The sequence below is a fragment of the Athene noctua genome, chromosome 22 (genome assembly GCF_965140245.1).
Source record: "Athene noctua chromosome 22, bAthNoc1.hap1.1, whole genome shotgun sequence".
Classification (NCBI taxonomy): Eukaryota; Metazoa; Chordata; class Aves; order Strigiformes; family Strigidae; genus Athene; species Athene noctua.
Window position 1 is genome coordinate 5,752,862 of NC_134058.1, and position 21,765 is coordinate 5,774,626.

A 21,765-nucleotide genomic window follows, 5' to 3' on the forward strand; every position below is an offset into this window, starting at 1 on the left:
GCTTCCTATTTTTCTAGAAGTCTATGTCAGATCAGTAAGGCTTTTCTAATCTTTTCTAATTAGGCAGAAATCCAGCAGTCACTTTGGATCAGCAAAAGAACTTCTATATAAGATAGTATGTGTCAGTTGGGTTTGTCCTAATTTTCTTCATAAAAAAAAAAAGCAAGATTAGCTTTCTTTTGTTTTCTTGGACACCAAGAAGCTTTCATGGCATTTACCCCAGAAGCAGATACATAAATCATTTACTCCTCCATCTGCAACTTATCTCTGCCAGTTACCACAATCAGACACTTTGCAGGAAGATGCAAGAACCTACATGTCAGGCAATTACAGAGCAGCTGGCCTGTGGAGAAACAACTTATCCATAAGGATCTAGAACAACAGTGGCAGACCTTTTGCAAAAGGCTGCACCGCTGCTGAAACAGTTCTACTTTGGGATCAAACAGCTATTATCAACTTTTGAACTGCTAAAAGATATCAAAGAGGAAATGCTCCTTAACTTCTGAGTGTTTAAAGATCTAAGATTTATTCTTAAATCTACACTTTATCTAACTGTGGACGTTTTAATTACCCACAGATTTTCCTCTTTTAAAACGCTGTTAATAAACTGGCCTCCATAATACTGGAGTTAGACAGATCACATTCCCTGTACAACCCATCTCTTGTCAATCTTAACTAGACTGTCTTTTAGCATTACTTTATGTCCTTTTGCTTGTCCACTATGAGTACAGAGGCATAGCTTTTGACTTACATATTTTTCAGACTTCTTTCCATCCCACCCTGAGATATTCCATCTCTAAAAAGAACAGCACTGAATCCTACAAAACAAAGTGCAGAGACACCAGTGTCCTGAGAGAGGAGGATTAGATGCTGAACTGGTAATTTAGGTAATATTTTAGCAAATTCAAGAAATACAACAGAGTCACCCCCTACAGCTTCTGGGGAATATATTAGTAGGACTTGTTGCATCTAGGGCTACCTACCATGGAGTTACCTTCCTTGAACTTTTATAAACTCATCCTGTTTGGACAGCCCTTTCACATTCTGGACCTCTAACACTCTTACATTATTGGAGTGCCAGAACTAGTCACCAAGAGGGCTACAATCCAATAGGCAATAATTGCTGGAAACTCTCCTCATTTCCGAGCTCTCTCCCACACCCCTTCAAAACAGAACTGAGTGAAGTCTCTCCCACTCTTCCCAACCTTTCCTGGCTGAAACCTGTTCCAATTTCACCCTGTAGACACCTGATATAAACGATGAACTGGGAGGGGCCAGAAAGCTCTTCATAGCTTCAGGGGGGTGGAGGTAAACAGAAGAATAGTATATAAGATGCTTTGAGACAGACTTCCAAAGTGCATAGACTCTGACAGGAGGGGTCTGGAAAAAAAAAAAAAAAAAGCTACTTCTTCAGGCTCCACCTTCAGAGACTCAATTCATTGGAAGAAAGCTAGGTACCAGTCTGCTGTAGCACTTGCAGAAAATTTCATACCTACCCCAGCTGCATTCAGCCTACCCGCAGTCAGCTGGAAGTTTTCAGTTGCTGTAAGCAAAAATGCCAGCAAGATCCACTGCTCAGCTGGCATGGCTCTGCATTGTCACTGTGTCTGTGGCAATCTATCCAGCACTGCTGCAGAAGCCTCCTAAAAGGAGAACAATCAATGGGAATGCACAGTCCAAGATGACAGGCTGCTGCGATGAGATTAAGGAGCTCAAGTTGCAGGTAGCCAACCTGAGCAGAATGCTGCAGGAGCTGAGCAAGAAGCAGGAAGGTGACTGGGTGAACGTGGTCATGCAGGTGATGGAGCTGGAAGGGAGCACCAAGCAGATGGAGTCCCGCCTCATTGATGCTGAGAGCAAATACTCCGAAATGAACAACCAGATAGATATCATGCAACTCCAGGCAGCTCAGACGGTCACACAAACTTCAGCTGGTAAGGAGGGAGTCACCAAGCTCCCAGATACACCTCTTAATGCACAGAATGAACTAATGACGAATTCTTAATGCTAGCGTGTCCCACTAATGTGATTAACAAGTATGCATACTGAATACTTCTGCTTAAAGTACTTCTGTAAGTACTGAGTTCCTGAAAAAAATTGCTTGAATTCATCTGTCAGAAGTCCAAAGAACCAGCTGTATTCTAATATCTGTAGGTCTGTTGTCAGGGAGTGGAAAAACTCAACAGGTACTGTACTTGTACGGGCAGAAACTCAGCCTAATATTTCATTTTCTGAGTACTACAGTACCAATCCAAAAAGAAAGGGAGCTGGCTTTGTCAGGGAATGGTTCTGGCAGTAATAGTCTCCGAGTTCACTGTGCTGACAGGGGACTAGAAGTTGGTAAAACAATTAGAAATGCTCTCCAAGCATTACTGGAGATTTGTAATTGTATCTTTATGACTATCTCTGAACTCGAGTAAAAGAGTGACTCATTATTTGAATGATAATTCTCAAAAATTCAAGGCTGTAGATGATGCAAGATGGCAAACTGTGATATAAGCCTAGCCAAAACACAGTTAAATTGTTCAAAATTCTCTTTTCCCTGAGGGAAAAATTTCACTGCATGCAGTGATTGCACAGGCCTGTACTAAACACGGAATGCAGGTGCATTTTGTAGGTCAGCTACCTGCAAAGCCACTTCCAGAAGAAAGTGTAAATTTTTCTCTTAAGACTTTTCTCTTAAAATGAAATTCACTGCAACAAGTTTAAAACTTCCTTAAAAAGAAACTGCTGTTGTCTGAGATGACTGGGTTTGCCAAAAGACTTCATTTGGATATCTTTTTTTAAATTCGAAGGAAAAAACTTCAAAATCTATTTACTAAATTCTTCTTACAAAAAGTTCCATTTGGCTGGTTTTGACACATGTAGGTCTTAAACAAAAATTATACCATAACAAATCTCTTTGGACCTATAGTAAAGGTTTGGTAAAGATACAGTAACACACAGAAGAAACTGACCCAGAAGGTATTTAAAACAGATGCATCTCACCTCACCAGGTAAGAGACAGTCTGCACTAAATTGAAAGCTGTCAGAATGGATAAAGCCCTGCTTCAGCTAGTTTCTCTTCCTCAGAACAGGAGCTGTGCATTTTACCATCTTCAAGCCAGCTCCTAGACCAGGAGGAAAGGAGGCTTGCAGAGACTGACCACAGCTAAAAGCCACCAGCTCTGTCCCAGGCTCTAGTGCAAGAAGTGCTAAGCAAATACGCCTCATCCACAAACTCAGCTACCCTGTTCAAGTTCACAATCAAAACAGGCATCTGGCAGCAGATCTAGCCATTCGATTAGATAAACATTTATTATTTGGAGGTGACAGGACAGGACACAGCAAATATGTACCTTTTTACCACACACACAGTACAATGTGAAAAGAAAGCAGAGATGTCTCTTTGGATAGGAAAGGGGGGGAGGGGGAAGTTTTACTACTACAACCCTTTTTTCCAGTGCATGCACTGATCACAATTAAGCCATGTCAAGAAAACGTTAGACTTGTGGGAAGTCTTCTTCACTTAATTATTCCTTATATTACAAACTAAGCTTTACAGAAACCACAGAGGGGAGTTCTTGCTGTTCAGATTCTTACTTTCTGGTTCTGATTCAAGTAGACGCTGTCTATGACTGCTCATCCCTTTACCAGAAGAACTACCGAATCTCTGGAGTTTACAAGCTACCGTCTGATGAATTTTTGGGGAGTCCAGATCTGGAGGTAAGAATGTCAAGTATACAATACATATTACATGCCCTTCAAATATAATCAAGAGATACTTATCTACCAGAGATGAAAAGAGCACATACTGAGCTATGATTGCCTGCACTTTGAATCAGCATCTTTATGTAGGCCAACTTCAAGGCAGAAAAAAGTGTACATTTAAGAGGGAAAAAAGAAAAAGGATTCATTTAATAAATTTTCTCCAAGACTTTTAATCAAAATAGGAATTCCTTCAAGTTGTGAAATCTGAAACAATGTCTTGGCCTGTGTTATGAGAACTGAACCTTCCTAAGTGTGCTGCCTTTTTTTCCTGTTCTAGGTGTTCTGTGACATGGAAACAGATGGAGGTGGCTGGACTATCATCCAAAGACGTAAAGTTGGTTTGACATCTTTCAATAGGGACTGGAAACAATACAGGGAAGGATTTGGCAATATTCGGGGAGATTTTTGGCTGGGAAATGAAAATATCTACCGGCTTTCAAGACGCCCCACTGTTCTGCGAGTGGAATTGGAGGTAATTAATAAGCTCCTAATTTCAGCAGCAAAAGGTTTTTTGTACAAAGTGATTCTCTAGCAGCAGATACCATCTCCTGTTGATATAGGAGGCCTAAAGAATTTGCGTGCTTTAATTAGAGAATAGATAGGATAGACCTAGTGATACATTCAAGGACAAGACAGAATTACGTTCTCCACCCTGCAAAGTCAGTAGGACAGCCTTCTCTCTGCATACAGACTATGCCTTAGGGAACTCATGGGCCTTTAGAAAATGTCATGGAACCCACTGCAGACAGAGATCTAACTGCTGACCACCTCAGATTTCAAGATTCAGAGAGATGGCCCACAAAGTTTTAAAGACTCCAACACTTTTGCAGCACTTCCTTCCAGCTTGTGTACAGAAGAGTTTGCATTGTATTACCCCAAAACAATTTCTACAGCCCACTAAAGGCTTTGGTTTGACTTAGACTACTTTATAGTAGGGAGGGGGGATTTTATTGACTACTTTATTGAGGGATGGGATACGTATAATGGAGAAAGTGAGTTGAAAGGCTTTATATCTAAAAGCCACTGTTTCAGAAATGAAAAAAAAAATTACTTGAGGCAGCACAGGGAGACAAGGTGTTGAATGGAAGAGCTGCACACCAGGTTTCCATATATATTGTTTAACACCAGTACAGTTAAGACTTGGAAATACAATGCTTTGCTCTGTAAAGATTCTTTGCCTTGATAGATAAGTTTCTGCAGTCTGAGACGGGAAAAACAAACCTCATGAAAAATCTAGGACTGAGAAAAGATATGCAACATGCATTGTATATAACCATAGATGGTGGAGTCTTTTCGTAACTTCTAATTGGACCTTTTTTTTCTTCATTGTTCTGTGGCAGGATTGGGAAGGCAACATACGCTATGCACAGTATAAGCAATTCACCCTGAGCAATGAAATAAATAGCTATCGTCTTTTTCTGGGAAACTACACTGGCAACACGGGGCGTGACTCCCTAAGGTACCACAACAACACAGCCTTCAGCACGAAGGACAAGGACAATGATAAGTGCGTGGATGACTGTGCCCAGTTCCGTAAAGGTAAAACGGACAGACAAACACACACACAAAAAAATTCCTGTCCTGAAAGAGTGGCCTGGGTAATTTGTAGAGCACCCAAGACTCCCTCTGTCCAAGAATCTGGATGGCAAATCAAGGGAGAGGTGACCAATTCTGGGACATAGACTTATCTGTTATGTGGGAACTCTGGCAGTTTTACACAAGCTGATTTACACAGAGCCAGACTGTACATTATAGACATCAGTACTCTTCAACTGATTTAGTGCATGCTCTCATCTACTCATACTGTTACCCAGTCCATTATCTCTATCTGCCAATCTGCCAGACCATCTCAATTCAGTGATGCAGGAAGTTATTCCTGCATATCTACAAGGCTTTCTTTTTTCTTATATTTTTATGAGGTTTCAATTCTAGTGTTAGCGACTTTTAATTATTCTCCTATATTCTTATCCTACACACACCTCAAGGTTCAACCTGAATTCTAATCTTTATTCCTATTAAAGAGTCTCTAATGAGGTTGCTCTCTTCATTTAATTTATTATCTTTATATGAGTTGTCTCACAGAGATAATTGTCTTCACTCTGTTTTGCCCTTTATCCTTAATTTCCCCATTGTGCCCTCAGGCAACATGCAAATAGAATTGTTGATAACAGTCTAAAAGTAGTACAGTTTACTTGCAGAGTCCAGAAACCTTTCAAACACCTTAAGATGCCCAAGCTAAGAACCCAAATTCATTTCCTATGCTAACTCTCAGAGTCAGAAACATGTCAAGGAAATATTCTAAGAGGAATGAGCAACTAAATTAAAAGCTACTTTACTAAATTAAAAGCTAATTTGACTATGTAACCATAAAGCCTTTGTGCATTTAGTATGTAAAGCTTTGAATTTATCTGCAATCCCAGCTCTTAGGGCCACAGGCTCCAGGGATTAAATGATTCACTCTGATCACTCTCTTCAGGAATGAGCAATAATTATTATTACTTATAACAGGTACGTTTTGTATTAAATAGCTCACTAGGAAACTGTTCATTCATTTTCTGAAAAGGTGGATACTGGTACAACTGCTGCACAGATTCCAATCTGAACGGGGTTTACTACCGCAAAGGAGAACACACCAAGAACATGGATGGCATCACCTGGTATGGATGGCATGGATCAACCTATTCGTTGAAGAGAGTGGAGATGAAGATCCGGCCAGAGGATTTCAAACCTTAAGAGGGGACCAATATTTGATTGTACAGCTACACGATGCCACTGCACAGGTGGGCAGCAGACAGATCAAAATCAGCCAAATAATTGTTCAATTCATCTATGCACAACAGCTACACAATGGCTACGCACACACACAAACACCAAGGCACAGTAAGCACCAGTCACAGCCACTAGAGTTATCAGGGCTCAAACTTATTTCCTCCTAAGGCTCTTTCCAAAGGGAAAAATACTGTGTTAGAATAGGTTAGAACAGAATTACAGCACCTTCAGAAAACCTACCGGTGTGCTTTCACTGGCATTGGGCCTAGTGGGTTGCCTTAGTATTAACCAACCAGGCAGGGACTGAAAAAAGAAACCTTCCTCGTTGCCTTTCTTTCAGGGTCTAGAGTAAGCATTGCTGAGTAATTCCTTCTAAGGGGGACTCAACAAAAATTATGTACTCATTTCAAACCAGAGAAACCAGTCAGAAGCATCACTGGTGCACCTTTCTTTAGTGTATAGTAAGTGGCTTATCTTCTCAGAGAAGAAAATAATCGTTCAATTTTGAATTAATTAGTACTGCCTAGGTTGTCTCCTGAAGTTTTACTGCCATCTCCTGCTGTTGCCTCAAATAAGTCCCCAGAGGGCTGCAACCAGCAGATAGCAACCCTGGAGGAAGGATTTGTTCCATATGCTCTGTGGTGCTTATTCCTATGCACAGATCATCTAAAGATTGATAAACCAGAAAGCAACTTTCTGGGATGCCATAAAATTATGTTCAGGTTACAATGTAAGTGTGCTGTATGTCAGTAAGACCCAGCAGGTTAGCAAAAAGATCCAGACCCAGCCAAAAAACTCAACTCCAACAGTTAAAACCACTGTATCTCTGAGCAAAACACTAGTACACACCAGAGAATCCCTAAGTGTCAAAAGTTATTCAAACATAAGGGAGTGTTTGCTGGCATACTGTGCTGAGGAATATTAAAATCTGTTCTGAAAACTATCCCAGTTACAAGTTACCTAGAGATGTCATGTCAAAAATCAGTATGTTTCTCCCTTACATAACACAGTGTTAAAAGTTAAAAAAAGAGACTCCTCCTGTAGCCATACAGCTGTTTGAATATGTTGGAAAAGATAGTTATAGTTAATATATCTATTTTTATTCACCCTAAAGAGAGTTTGAATCTAATTTAAATTGTTCAGTCTTGTGTGAAATGGAAGAAAATGGTGTCTTGGGAATTGTCTTACATATGTTTGATTATTCATACTGTAAATGGCAACAGTGTGGAACTATAGTTGGAACTATTTTAACTGTGGTCTATAAAATGGATTTTTAAAGGTTTCTAAACTTTTTCATCTCCAATAAATTGTCTTTCATTTTTAATCCTGCTTTATTTCAAGTCTTCGCTCCTTAACTTGCTTTTTGATACATAAAAGAAACAGCTGCAGAAGTGATTGTGGCCAAGAAAGGGAATACACTGAATTCTATATTTTCCTCAGAAAAACAAGAGAGGACAAATGATGAAAGAATAAAAGAGGGGAAAAAACAGGAAAGCGCAACTCCAAGGAAGTAGGAGGGCTGAAAAATTCACTGCATACAGACAAAGCAAAGTTTTTCCTCAACCAAAATCAATTTGTCCATCTGAAATGGCAGTTAACATTTCTGTGATAGAAAACTGAGATTCACATTTTAAAACATGTAGTTTAGTACCAAATCCTGTAAAGGTATTTCCATCTTTCTTGTTGACAAAGCTCAGGAAACAATACACTCTTGTTATAAAATCTTCTATTTGATATATGAAGAATGAGACCTACCTAAGCTAGACGGGCAGAATTTGATAGTAATTTTAATTATTTACATGTAGGTGTAGAAACCTCTCTCATCTAACTTACAGCTACTCCATGACATCCCATACTGAACTTGAAGGGTGAGAGAAATCAGAAGACTCCACTTTTTCCTGCACAACTTCCCACAGTCTCTATCATCATTTTAACTGTAACAGAAAGGCAGAACTCAGCAGCTAGTGGTGTACATCTGTAAGCAAATTTGTAAGCTCACAACAAAGTCTTGTGGCAGAGTGTGAAATCCTAAGAATTGTCTAGATTCATTCTAATGGTATCCTAAATTGGGTACTGATGCAAGAGCAGAAATCTCATCAGTTGTGGTCCTACCTGATGAGAGATTCTAGAATGGCCGGGGTGGGACCCTTTTGAAATTCCAGCTCCTTGTAGTGAAGGGCCTTGGCATATGCTCGACATTTTGCAGCTCTTTCCCCCAGGAGGACAATGCCATTATCATCTCTCAAAGGCAGTGGACCCTGGGTAGAAGCACATACATCAAAAGCAGAATGAGTATAAAAAAAGAAGTACGCATGAACTCTTCATGCCCTTTCCACAGAGCAGACATCAGCCAGCTAGCCAGCATTAGAAAAGAGTTGCCTAACAGCATCCCTACCTTGTCACTGTGTTCCATAAATTCTGCCAAGTTCAGGAGAGTCTGAGTGACTTCTGCAATGTCCTGAGAAGTCAGGGCTAATTCAATGCTTCGGATCAGCTCATCCTGCTGGTCTTCATTCAGTTCAGACCAGCATGAAACAAAAGCAGCATTGAAGAGATCTCTGAGGAGAAAAACAAAAGAGAGTGAGAGCTAGGGATTCATTATTCATAAGAAGTAGTCTATTTGACAGTGGACTTGCCTTCATGTTCAGAGAAAGAGAGCTACAGAATGCATTTATATGTTTACCTGCAATAAATATTGATTAGTTTTCATAAAGCTAACTTCTGCACCAAACAGTGAAACCTGCATTTTAAAAATATATAATAGGATGATATACTACAATAGTAGAGACTGTACAATCATATGCTAAGCAAGTATTTCAGGCTAGAACAAACTCTTCATAGCAGCAGGGGTGCTCTTCTCTTTTGCTATGAAGAACCAGGCCTAAGTCTGACTGAGATCACAAGGGAATGTTGTGAAAAAGATGATTGTACAATTCTCTGGACACACATGCAGCTACACTTTTGTTTTCTGTGCTCACTAGGGGACTGCAATAGCTGGATTTTGTGTTAGTGGCAAAGCTTGAGAAGGAGGAAAGGTGATGAAAAACAGATACTAGCGGTGACAAGGGCTGTTGCTGTACTGTAGTGAAATACTGTGGGTCGGGTTTGAGATGCATGGAACATACATGGAGGACAGCAGCATTACCTCTGCCTACCTAGGAACTGCTGACTTTTCATCATGCTGTTTGCCCTTCTATTTCAAAAATGGTAAGACTCACATTAAGACAAAATTAAACCTGGAATGAACACTTTTCAAAGAGCAGTAGTCAGATTCATATGCACTGAGGTGACCAGTGTATATCACCAAGAAGAGATAAACAGGCAACTGCTTATAGAAACTCAAAGTTTCTCCAGACATACTGGTTGCAAAAGAAATAAAGCATTGTGGCTTATTCCACTCAGAGGCATTTTTATTCACTCACAGTAGATCCCTGAAACTATTTCATGCCTTGCTGTTTTTCCAGGTTCACTTTTTTGTGCCTTATGTTATTTCTAGACTAACATGCAGAATTCCACTGAAATATTTTGTGCACGTCATGGAGCAGCCAACTGAGAAGGGTGGAAATGAAATCAAGTTGCTAGCTATTTGATTTGTCCCATAGCAGGAACTTTCTCTATTTATGGAATCTAAGAGCTTTTAAGTAACTTTCTTTCCCCTTATAATATCTGGCTTGCATCTGCAATGTCAAGTGATCTGAAAAAGTCAGAATCTCTACCGAGCCATAGGATTATATGCCTGAGCCAGGGCCCAGCATGAGCGCAGGGATGGTGAGGAGGAATCTTTCAGCAGCTCCAAACTCAGTCGTCTTAACCATTCCAACCAGTCATCTTTGGAAACTCTTCTTGCTGCTCCCCATGCCTGCAGTACAAAACAAGACAATTCAACTGTCAAATGAAGCACTATGCAAAAGCAGAAGAAATCCATCAGCAGGCAGCATTACTGCTTTACAGCTCCAAATCACATTGTTGAGATTCCCTTCACAATTCCCGAAATCTGTACCTTTACCAGATAATTTGCAGTACTTCAGTCTCATTTCTAAGAAATCTTCCCTAAATGTATTCCTCTCATGACATGCCAAGAATTTAACAAGAATAATTCTTCCCCTATAAAAATACACCAAGAGCTGAAGCCACTGTTGAAACATCAGCTTAAAAATACTTAATGTATTTAGAACTATATTTTTAGGCCAAGCATTTCCAAACCAACCCATTCCATTACTGAACTGAGTGCTACATGCATTTACTGTTCAAAGTAGCCAGCGCTTAGCTATTAAGTTCTACACTGGATTCAAGAGAATATAGCACTAAGATGTAAGAAGTGGCTGATAAAAAAAGGCAGAGACTCTGAAACAGATGTCTCTAGAAGCTACAGATGATTCCTTAGGATCTAGGAATTCTTGTGCATACTTCACATAAGAAGAAGCTGTCAAGATTACTTCACAGCCATTATTAGTCTGATAATTCAGTTGCTCCTGTCTTTAAAGATGCTCAGCACCTTCTAATTTTAGAGAGACTCAGACACTATTTTGACCTCAGTTTTGTACAGAACTGAAAACAGAAAAGAGATGTAAATCAGCGTAGTTCAGATGTGCTGGACAAACTCCTTAGATGTGACACAGTAGCTCCTCTCTTCAGCAGCAAACCCATGCTGTGCAGTCTTACCTTCTGCAGGTTGATGGTGCTAACATGCAATTTCTTCATAGGACCTGTTTCCACAGGACCACTGGCCAAAGTTTCTCCCTGGTTGCTTCTCAACATTCGGTGCTGATAAATCAGGGGATCTTCTTCCTCATCAGCAAGAGTATAGCCCTACAATAAATAGCTGACAATGAAATCACACCCACACAAAAGCAATTTTCTACAAGCCAAATGGATGGTAAAATCAGAGCACTATCCAATCTCACAGCAAAATTTGTGAAACAAACAACCATCTTTCATTAAAATGATTACACCTTCTAAACCAGAGAACTTGAATGATATCCCCTTTCTACTCAAGATAACTGGTAAGAAACCTTAGCTCCTAGTATTAAAAGTCAAAATAATATACCTTCAAACAAGCACTCTTTCCTACCTGACTCACTAGTAAGCCTTAAACTGCAGCGTACTACTTGTTCCACACTAATCAAATCACAAAGCAGTTAGTGAGGTTTTGAAATGTGGGATGCTACAGAACATACTGAGATAACAAAGGTCTCCTTAAGCCTTGAAACTGTGGAAAAAATAATGTAAATCTACATTTAAGAACTACTGAGAACTTACCTAGAACTTGCAGTGATTTTTTCTATAGGAAATAACTGATACTGGCTGACAATAATTTTCCCAATGTAATCTCAAAGTCTCCTTAAAAAGCTGTACTTAACACACAAATAGAGCAACAACCATTCTCCATTTTAGGAGCAACTCAAAAGTGAAGTTCCCAGCCACACCTGTTTCAACATGAAAACATCCCTAAAGTGCCTTTATGCAAACAGCTATATGCTTGTCCACTCACCTTTACAATTCTGCAGATGAGAACGTCATAGCGCTGATGGTTAATTCTGTGTCGCACCAGAACTTTGTTCACCATCGGGATAAAAATCTGGTACTGTACAGGGGAATGCATCAAATGCTAATTACTCAGTGTCATCAAGAGCAGTAAAATTGCACCTTTGTTTCATTGATCTTATAAGTAACCAATTGTGAAAGTGATTTCAGTAACTCCTGATTCCAGAAACAACTAAGAGAGGAAAAAAAAATAAAAATCTCTTTTCTTTAAAATCCATAGTGAGCACATTGCAAATATTCAACTTTAAAGCCTCGATCTTTGGGACAGTCCCTCCTTCTATGAGACGTCAAGCCTAAGAAGACTATTACCTTCTTTCCCAGCTGGAACACCAGAGAGGAGAGGGTGTCCATTGCAGTTGTTCGTAGCTCAGGGCTCTGATCTAGTGTTCGCACAATGGGATGAATAATCCGTGAAGCATAATCAGTGAAATCCAGGGACTCTGTCAAACGGTCCACGGTTTCTAGAGCAGCTCTGAAGTCAGAACAGAAAGAAGGGAGGGTTTATCTCTCATGGTATAAGACAGGAGAAACGAGGTGTAAACACACCTAAGTGATTCATGCTCAATCCTCATAGGCATCAATAATAATAGGAAAAACAGGTCACGAGAACTCTAACACAGCAAGTACTTGCAAGACAGCTTGCAAATTGTGGTGACTAAAATACTGGCAGGTGAGAACCAGAAAGTAAGAGTCTATATCCAAGGAAAGCTAGTAACAGCGCTGTGACATCCAAACAAAAATAAACCTTCCATAATGATTGAACACAAAGAAAACCCATGGAAGGAACTAGGTATGTCATTCTACACAGGGTTAGGGCAGCCACTGCAGAACTTGGATATCACAGGCAAAAAAAAAAGAGAGTGCAAAGCCACCAACACTTACTTGCGAGCCACCACAGGGACATCTGGGGCATCAAATAGCTTTACAATGGGAGGTAGTAACAAATGAAGGTAGTCATCCAAGTTAGCTCCAAAGAGCTGGATCGCATTCAATAGCTGGAGGGAAAAATGACCCAACGTGACTCAAAGTCTTGAAAGAGATACATTTTAAATTCAGTCAGTATCCAGTAAAAGTCTGCTTCAACCCTGCACTTCAAACAAAGTACTGTCTGCGTCATTTCACACCGAGCCTTGCTGAACTGCATCTCTCCCACTTGCTTGCAACACAGAAGCAAGAAGCCCTGCTGCAGCACAGCACGTTGGGCATGCAGCCACCTCGGCGACACCCAAACCAACTCAGCTGCTGCGGCTTCCCACTCACCTTGACAGAGACAATGCGACTCTGACTATTGTCATGCATGAAGACCCGTAACATGTGAGGAATGAGCTGAGGCAGATAGAGTTTGAATTCGCCTCCTAGAGCTACTACGATTTGCTCAATAAGTAAGATAATCGTGCTCTGTATGGAGTTGTTCATGACCCAGAAGTCCTACAGAAGGAAAAGAAAAAAGGAAAAAATTAAAAAACAGTTCTTCAACTGAGCTGTACAATTACAAGAAAAGCAAACTGTAAGAGACAGTCTCTAGATAAATTCAAGACTGAAGGGAGGAACTACACTTCCCTTACAGACTAATATCAATTGGCAGTTTTGGTCTGTTTTTAAAACACTCTGTGCCTTCAGTATATTTATAGCTGTTAAATACAACCTCTAGGCAACTGTTTTTTCCTAATACTTGTGTTTGCAAACAGTAAGTGAAAATGAAGTGAAATGCCACCTATTTATGAACTCCAAACACTTGTTGCTAAACCTACGATACTGAAAGTAATAACTGCAAAAAACCCAAGTGCTCAAAAGAACTCAGGCATTAGCAGAATCTAGGAGCTGCTCTCATTCCAGTTACTAGTAATAATTTATATTATTGTTTCAAACATGTTATTTCAAAATAAAATTATTTCAAACGTACGGAATTTTGAACTTCATAAGAATTGATGAAGTAATAGATACATTTGGTAATGACAGAAACACTGTCCACCTCTTCTGACAGTAAAGTGCTGGCTTAAAGATTGTACTCACTCTCATCAGGGTGACAATTTCATCCATATAGGGCCGAATATGACTTCTCACAAAGGACACCAACATCCCTAGCTGCTGGAACAGGAACTGGAAGGAAGAAAGGTGTAGCTATCAGTGTAGCTTATTCAAACATGAAAGCAGCACTGGGTAAACGGTGTTTCACAGGCCAATTGCAAGCTCATTTACCAAACAAATAGCATGCATAGCTCCTATATGCTTAAAATCTGGGGCTAAATTCTTGGCAGCTTCAGCTCAGTGGTTTGGGGTTTTGAGTGTGTATGCACATGTGGAGGGAGTAGTTTTGGGTTTTTTGGTTTTTACCCCCCTCCCCGTCAACTTGCATGAAAAATTTTGTCGGCCGAAAGCCTTGGACAGTCAAGCATACAAATAGGTGTCTGTGTCAGCAGATTTATAAAGCGTCAGAATGGACTTGCAAGCATGAACACCTCAACTACAGAGCTTTGTAATTTACATTTGAGGGTGCTTCCAAAAATTTAGCTCCTAACCTTTTCCCCCTGCCTGTAAACCAAACTGGCACACATTTTAGGATATTCTTTCTGTACTCTTTCCCATCCCCACCAAGATACATTGGTGAAAAGTTACTGGGGAAGAGAGTTTGGTCCTTGCCAGAAATACCACATTTTTTTTGAAAAGGTGGCTGATTGTACCATAGAAGAATTTTGACAGAGACAATTTTATTTGGACATACTATGACAGTATTGCAATTCTTTTTGCCCCAATACAATCTTATGCATTCACTCATGACAATGAATTTACTTTTGAGATTGGTATGAAATAATGCAGTTTAAATTACTTTGTCCACAAAATAATTGTATGTAGTCTTTTTTCCTCTAGGAAAATAGGAGAATATAGGTTATTATACATTAAATTTCATTTCTTCATGCAGTATTTGAGACTATAGTAACAAAATACAAAGCAGAGCTCAGAAAGAGAGATAAGAGATTTTTGTGAAAACTAGGAAAGAAATAACATCAGCTTCTTCAGGGAGAGCAGTATACCTACATTTACCAAAAATGAACCCTGAGCTCCTGTAATGTGCCTTTTTTTTTTTTTGGTGTAGTGAGAGAATGCTTACATATAGGACAAGGACCTGCCTCCTTTAGGCTTTAGTGTCACGCGTACCCACCTCAGCTCTTCTCCCCAGTACACTTTCACCATCTTCTTTTACCTGAAAATTTTTAAACAGAGTGTGCACAACTGCATAGCTTTCAAGCAAGTTAGATCAGTCAGGTCTAGGAGTTCGGCCAACCCAGGCGTGTGAGATGTTTTCCTTCCAATCTGAGTAGTAGTTCAGTCTGGGAGAAAACAGCGGTTCTATAGCAGGGTTGGGATTCTGCTAAGGGAGCACCCATCCCACCTATAAAACACAGTACCAGTAACTAGTACAAACTGCCCTTCCCACCCCAGAGATTATTTTCAGCTGCCTGAGAAAAAGGCTTGGCAAACAGCAGCCATCTCTGGTTAGGTGAATCTTAAGACAAATCTTCACAAAATTCTCATTTCCTTCTAAAACTGTAACTTAAGTGGGAAGGAAGAGAAAGCACTGCTGTGGAATCACCACCCACACTGCTCTGAATGTTAGCAGACTGTAGCAAATTGCATTTTCCTTCTCACAGATGAGCCAAAGTACATGGTTGCATCAGAAATTTAAAGAATCTACCGCTATTATTTAATAATACTGTTTGAAACAGTACATTAATGCAGAGATCACTGCAAGCTCTGGAAGCTGCACAGGCTGTTTTCCTGAACAGACCAGCTTGATAAAAAAAAACAGAATTAAATATTGGCCTTCTAAGGATTATGCTCAGAAGCAGCTGTTTCAATAAGAAGCAGAAAAATTGTTTCCACTGGATATTCTACCAAATGCTCACAGGAGAAAAAGCAAAACCGAATCTCACTTCTGCAGCATGCTTGGCAGCAACACATAGCACAGCAATGCCCAAAGCCAGTCGCATTCTCTTTTAAAAAATGGATTCTTATTTTAGGGCAGTGGAACAGGAATGAAGAAGTGGTCCCTAGTACACTCACCTCTCGGATGGCACCATCACAAACCCGTATTACATTAAGGAACGTTGGCATGACCTGGGGCAGGAACTGCACACACTTCAGCCCAAGAGATTTGAAAATAAAGGTGATGGCCTGAACTACCATAGTGTGGTGTTGGGATAAGGACTGGTCTCGGAAAATTCTCATCAGTGCCACCATAGAGACAGCTGGATAGAACTCATCCAGAGGGAGGTTTCCCATGTTCACCAACATCTCACTGGTACTGTAGTCCGCTAAGAGAAAGAAGGTAGTGTCACAAGCTACATATTGAACTGTCCATGTTCAGAAGCACCTGAGTATTAGGTGAAAACACACACACTAATAATTTATTAAGAAGAGGAGACAAACTTAACGACAAAACAAAACAAGAACAAAAAACAAAACTAAAAAACAAATCTCAAGACTTGTTTCTGGATCATAAAGCTGTTCATTTGAAATAAATTCAGATGCTTACAAGAATCCTGGCTGGATTTGGACTCTGAGAGGCTGACGGCTGAAGCATCTCGTGACTGATCAATCATGCCAATGTTCACTTTGTGTTTGTAAGGGTCCAAAGCACCCAGCAACCCTAACACACGAATAGCCTGGTAAGACAGAAACAAAATGAGAATTCATCAGGACTTCATCACCAAGGCAAAAGTTGACACATGAAACCACATGTTTGGAGAGGTTCAGAGGATTAAAGAGAAAAGATCTGGAACTAAAGTGACTGCCTGGAAAAAACATCAACGCTTCCCATTCAATGGCTGGAGGCCATTTCCCTGACTCAACACTTTTACCCTCTTAAGTCTGCTTATCGTACTTCGATCAACCACAACAATGATCTTTCACCTCCCTTCTCCCATCCCCAATCTAGATAGATACATTTATTTGACAGCTCTCTCCCTATAAAACTTTTAGAAATGGTTGTGTCATAGCTGCATGTTCACACCTCTCTGCGGGTGCCCTGGTTCTGCTCAGTCTTCAGGAAGTTCAGAAGCACCTCCAGCAAAGTCGGGTACTTCCTGTACGGTTCCACCACATAACCAGTGCTGGCCACAAGCTGTCCCAGTGTCCAAAGAGCCACCTGGAAAGATCAAGCCAGAGAAAATGAATTTTGACCAGGGAATTTATTATGTCTCCTGATCTATCAGTCATTCAACTTCTGTAAAGTTTCTTTGAGCATCATAGCATCACAGTGCAAACCACAGTCCACGGCTTGAAAGCCTCTACAAATAGTGGCAATAGGAAAGGAAGTGATAATCAACAATTTGTTAGACTCTGACTGCCATAATTACCCTCACAGATACAATTCAAATAGGCATTCAATTCAATGAGTCCAAGACATCCAAGAAAAACTGCTTCCTTTTTCTTCTTTCTTATCAGCTCTGTACTATGTCACAATAGCCAGCCACTCACCTATGTGCCACGAGTGAGATTGTACACTCCACAAGAGACCTGAGTGATTTACCGGTTCATTTTAGCAGCTATGATGGGACATGTAGATACTTTGACAGCTTTGGTCACAGTGGATGGCAAGTTTCGTGCAGCTGTCAAACACTTACCTGTCTTTTAGCCAGCAGGGAGGAGTCCTGTAGCATGTCCATAATTATAATGAAGAGCTCATCCACCCACTTCCTCATTTCCAGCCCACTGACCTATTGAAAGACAAAAATCCAAGTCCTTCATCTAGCATTGCCAAAAGCTTAACAACTGACTAGCACGGCAAAGAGGTGCCTGCAGTATCCCTACCTGTGCCAGCTCCCCTATGGTAGCTAGGACATTGTTAATCACCCCTGGATTTGGATCTGGATCAGGATCTTTCAGTTTCACAATCAGTGCCTGGAAGGTGACAGAGGAACACATTAGAGTGTGTTTAAAAGACTCCTTGCTGCACATACAGTACTCAAAATTATCTTTCCTTCTGTTTACACCTGAAATTGATTCCACAGGGGGTCAACTTGCATCATGGTGAGCATTTCAACAGCAAATGAAACTTTTGTTTCACAAACTTCATGCAAATCCAGAATTGGGTTAGGTTACACTGTCCCCCACATGTGTTGCTATGGGTGACATCCACACGAATCTGATTTTTTCCGGCTATGAACAAACAAAAGAACTGCAGCTCCTGAGGCTCGTGTACCCACTTGCTCTATTATCTCATTCCAAAGTCTCTAGGAAACATACAGAGACTCTACCTTAAGGATAGGTTCCATGTAAGGACGAATGAGGCGTGGAGCGTTAGAAACCAGGTGACCCAACATCCTGGCACTTTGCTCTTTAATCCTGCCAACACCGCTGTGTTCCAGCTCTGTTAGAATCTGCAGAAATGACAATGGAAGCATGAGAACGGGGAAAATAAAGGTATGCAAACGTTCTTTGGATTTCCAATGACAACACAGAGAAAAAACATCTCAGCACTTGTAAAGGGTGTTCTACATTTACACAGCATTTATGACTAAATAAAGCTGAAATTAATTAGCACAGAATAGATGGCTCCACAGTCATCTACATTTATGAAGTAGTGCCATTCATTCACCTAAAAGAAGCACAGAATATTCTTCCTCAATACAGCTGGAAAGCACTCTAGCATGATGAATGTGGGGTGACATAATGACTGCTATCCTCTCCTCTCTAATACATCCTTAGAGCTTCAGTCCAAACATCATTAAAAAGACTTCCTGAAACCTGCTAAGCTGGGTAATAAATATTTTCCAAAAGGGAGATGTTCCCCCACTCTCCCACACATTCACTACAGCTAGATAGCACAGTTCTTTAACACCATCTTAGTTTCAACACCAACTACTCCATTTTCACTGCAGGCATCCCTCTTCGTTACCTGGATTAACATTTTGCGCAGGAAAGGCATGACAAAAGCAGGGTTCATGCTGCTCAGGCGACCCACAGTACAGATGGCCAGCTCTCGGATTTCAAATACTTGATCATTCAGGGCCACAAAGAGAGCTTGCAAGTTTTCCGCCTGGGCGAGGTGAGCATCAAATCGCTCATCCAGAGACGCCAACACACAGAAACGTATATCAGGGTCTGCAAGAACATATTTGTTTCTCTTTAAATGCAGCAAACTCCTGTTCTTATTATAGCCTGTATTCACAAACTGGCCTCAAAAATTCTTCACAACCTCAGAGAAATGCTGAGAGCTTCCCCAGCATGAGACGCTACACCATTGTTTTAGATGAGACACAGGGTAGGTCAGCCCAACAGATCCAGTGCTGCTCAGCACTGCCCCAGTACCCAGATCGGTAAAACGACAACCTACAAGCGGCACATCTGGAGGCAGCGTGTAGAAAATTAACTCATCTCAGGTTATCATATTGCAACTGATAGAACAAAAAAAAAAAAAATCAAATAAAAAGATTCAACAGAAGGGACTTCCCTTCCCAAACTACAAAGTTGAAGGCCACAACACAGAACAACAGCAGAAGTCTCAGGGCTCTACCTAGTTCCAGGTGCACAGTTAAGAGTATTTTGCATTAGTGTTCTATTAATACCTCAAAAATCAAGATCTAGCAAGAGAAACTAAGAGACCTTTTTAATTTATAAAAAGAATGACAGCTTAAGTTGGTGGCAAATATACTCAAATTCTACCACAACCTTAATATCGTGACCTGCTCACGTGCTAAAATTAACACGTGGTAGGAAAACCTTTTTCTCCAAACCCCACACTAACCTGGGTCAGTTATTCCAACCACAAGCAGTTTGCTGAGGACGTCAGCCACAACCTGCACTGCTGTCTGACTGACCACATGGGCATGGCCACTGATCAAGTGGATGGAAGGTGTGAGCAGGCGAGAGCAAGTGCGGGCGGCTTCCATCCGGATCTCCTTGTGCTCACTGTTCAGAAAGTGGTCTGCACAGTGCCGAACAAACTGAGTCAGAGAGTGGCCTAAAAAGAAGAACATGAGGAGCTGAACACAGGTTGACACCTCAGTTACTCATCTTACCAGGGAATAGGAGTTTAAAGAAGGTGCTCTCAGAGTTTTCCTGCTACTTTCACTCTACCGCTTATATCCCACACCCCTTGGCTCCCTGCTTCATTATGACATCTTACCTTCAAACTCAAAGCTACCCAGTGTACGAAGGGCGAGGGTGATGCTACCCACATCACTGGCCTCTGGGATGTTGGTGAGGCTGGGGGAGGCAAGCTGGTGGGCAAGGCCCTTTGGCATGCCTGGATGTCTCAGAGGCTTGTGCATCAGAACAAGGGAGAGCATTTTCAGCAGCCCATCCTGGATATCCTTCTTTAGCTGGGGGATCTGACGACTCAAGTCATATAACACAGCTGTCAGAGCAGGGCTGAGGGCAAGAAGCAGGCAGGTAGTCATTAGAACAGAAACAATGAGGTGCTTTTTTTTTTTTTTTTAATGCTTTTACCCATCAGAAGATAATTGTGGGCACATCACAGCAACACATGCCAGCAGAGCACAAGGTTCCTTGTGCAAACTCAAGCACAGGAGTCAACCTTCTTGTCTGAACTTGGTGAGCAAACTGCCTGACTGCAGCACACATTGCTACATTTGGCAATATTGCTAGAATAACGTTACAAGTCTAAGTGATTCCTTATACTTGTGCTTTTTAGGTACAAAGGCAACTAAATTCACTTCCAGATAGTAACAATCTAAACAGCTTTGTGCTATCTGGATACTTTCTCCATACCCTCCCACACTAACAGCTTCATGAGCCAGGAAATTTACAGTAGGAACTGTCAGCTTCAAAGGTGAAAGAAGCTAGAAGCAAATATTCAGTGCTTCAATCCTCCTTCCCTGCCAATCTGATACGGCAAAAATCTGCTGCCCTTCGGAGGTTTTCTAAATTTTTGCTGGCTGTTGCCAAATGTGTTTGAATAGTGGAAAGTAAATGGGATTGCTTTTGAATTCACTAGTTCTCCAAAAAGATTTCTTTACACAGAGACCAATGCTCTTAAGTAACTCAACACACACATTCACACTTAAAAGATATTATTCTTCTGAAAGAGCTATCCTGATCTTCTGAAAGGTCATTTAAAGGCAATAATCTTCCTTCTCAATCTGAAGACTTTCAAGGTCTCATTCTGTCTGGCCAACAATGCCATCCAGTGGCTAACAGAAAAAGATGCTCCCGTGCCTTGTACTCACCTCAGGCCCACAGCCAGCATCGGTTCCAAAAGCTCTTTGATGTCCTGCTGGATACTGGGTCCCATGGCTCGTGCCAGCATACTAATGCAGGTGAAGACTGTGGCATCAACCTGCACAGACTTCTGCCTCCTGGAAAGGGATCACATAAAAGTTAATTAAGAGAAGTTCCTATTTTTCAAACGTCTTTCCACTTTGTCAGTCTTACAGAAATACCTCTGGTTTTAATAAAATAATTTTATCCCCCATCACAAAAATTATACAAAGAATAGCTGTTTCAGTTTCTTCCTCTAACCTTAATATACTTACTTGTGGGCAAAGTCCTTTGGTGGAAGAGCTGCTTTTATGATTTCAAGGACTTTTGGCAGGTAAGCTTGAAACTCAGACCTCACAGCCACAGAAAGCAAACCCAGTGCCTGGAAGGCTGCTGTCCGCTCCTTCTCCTTCTTCACACAGCTGAGAACGTGATTCATGGTGTCTGGAAGATACTGATCAGCTGCCCACAAGAGAGAAC

At 40.9% G+C, this 21,765-nt stretch overlaps 2 protein-coding genes across 4 annotated transcripts in view; one reads left to right on the top strand and one right to left on the bottom strand.

The window, feature by feature from the left end:
• The window catches only part of MTOR (mechanistic target of rapamycin kinase), a 66,779-nt gene that overhangs the window by 38,082 nt on the left and 6,932 nt on the right, over nucleotides 1-21,765 (bottom strand). For 2 of the 3 annotated variants that reach the window (XM_074924601.1, XM_074924603.1), the window contains exons 9-29: nucleotides 21,561-21,747; nucleotides 21,255-21,383; nucleotides 20,192-20,436; nucleotides 19,811-20,026; nucleotides 18,962-19,167; nucleotides 18,321-18,443; nucleotides 17,875-17,964; nucleotides 17,688-17,780; nucleotides 17,075-17,209; nucleotides 16,598-16,727; nucleotides 16,126-16,376; nucleotides 15,224-15,265; nucleotides 14,077-14,163; nucleotides 13,324-13,491; nucleotides 12,946-13,058; nucleotides 12,373-12,535; nucleotides 12,011-12,103; nucleotides 11,182-11,328; nucleotides 10,236-10,378; nucleotides 8,915-9,077; nucleotides 8,632-8,777 (exon numbers count right to left, since the gene is read on the bottom strand). In XM_074924601.1, coding sequence (XP_074780702.1) covers nucleotides 8,632-8,777; nucleotides 8,915-9,077; nucleotides 10,236-10,378; nucleotides 11,182-11,328; nucleotides 12,011-12,103; nucleotides 12,373-12,535; nucleotides 12,946-13,058; nucleotides 13,324-13,491; nucleotides 14,077-14,163; nucleotides 15,224-15,265; nucleotides 16,126-16,376; nucleotides 16,598-16,727; nucleotides 17,075-17,209; nucleotides 17,688-17,780; nucleotides 17,875-17,964; nucleotides 18,321-18,443; nucleotides 18,962-19,167; nucleotides 19,811-20,026; nucleotides 20,192-20,436; nucleotides 21,255-21,383; nucleotides 21,561-21,747 — 3,070 coding nt within the window. The remainder of the gene's footprint in view (nucleotides 1-8,631; nucleotides 8,778-8,914; nucleotides 9,078-10,235; nucleotides 10,379-11,181; nucleotides 11,329-12,010; nucleotides 12,104-12,372; nucleotides 12,536-12,945; nucleotides 13,059-13,323; nucleotides 13,492-14,076; nucleotides 14,164-15,223; nucleotides 15,266-16,125; nucleotides 16,377-16,597; nucleotides 16,728-17,074; nucleotides 17,210-17,687; nucleotides 17,781-17,874; nucleotides 17,965-18,320; nucleotides 18,444-18,961; nucleotides 19,168-19,810; nucleotides 20,027-20,191; nucleotides 20,437-21,254; nucleotides 21,384-21,560; nucleotides 21,748-21,765) is intronic. The other variant, XM_074924604.1, reaches the window with a different exon arrangement.
• ANGPTL7 (angiopoietin like 7) lies at nucleotides 1,556-6,552 on the top strand. Its single transcript, XM_074924917.1, has 5 exons — nucleotides 1,556-1,934; nucleotides 3,605-3,705; nucleotides 4,028-4,222; nucleotides 5,091-5,289; nucleotides 6,314-6,552. Exons 1-5 carry the CDS (start codon nucleotides 1,556-1,558, stop codon nucleotides 6,481-6,483), a joined length of 1,044 nt encoding a protein of 347 aa, XP_074781018.1. The 3' UTR covers nucleotides 6,484-6,552.

Excerpts from the sequence above, each read along its gene's own strand:
- ANGPTL7 (XM_074924917.1), top strand. The coding sequence starts at position 1,556 with ATGCCAGCAAGATCCACTGCTCAGCTGGCATGGCTCTGCATTGTCACT. Across the intron at positions 3,706-4,027 it reads TGGGGAGTCCAGATCTGGAG|GTGTTCTGTGACATGGAAAC; the intron begins GTAAGAATGTCA and ends TTCCTGTTCTAG. Across the intron at positions 5,290-6,313 it reads CTGTGCCCAGTTCCGTAAAG|GTGGATACTGGTACAACTGC; the intron begins GTAAAACGGACA and ends TTTTCTGAAAAG.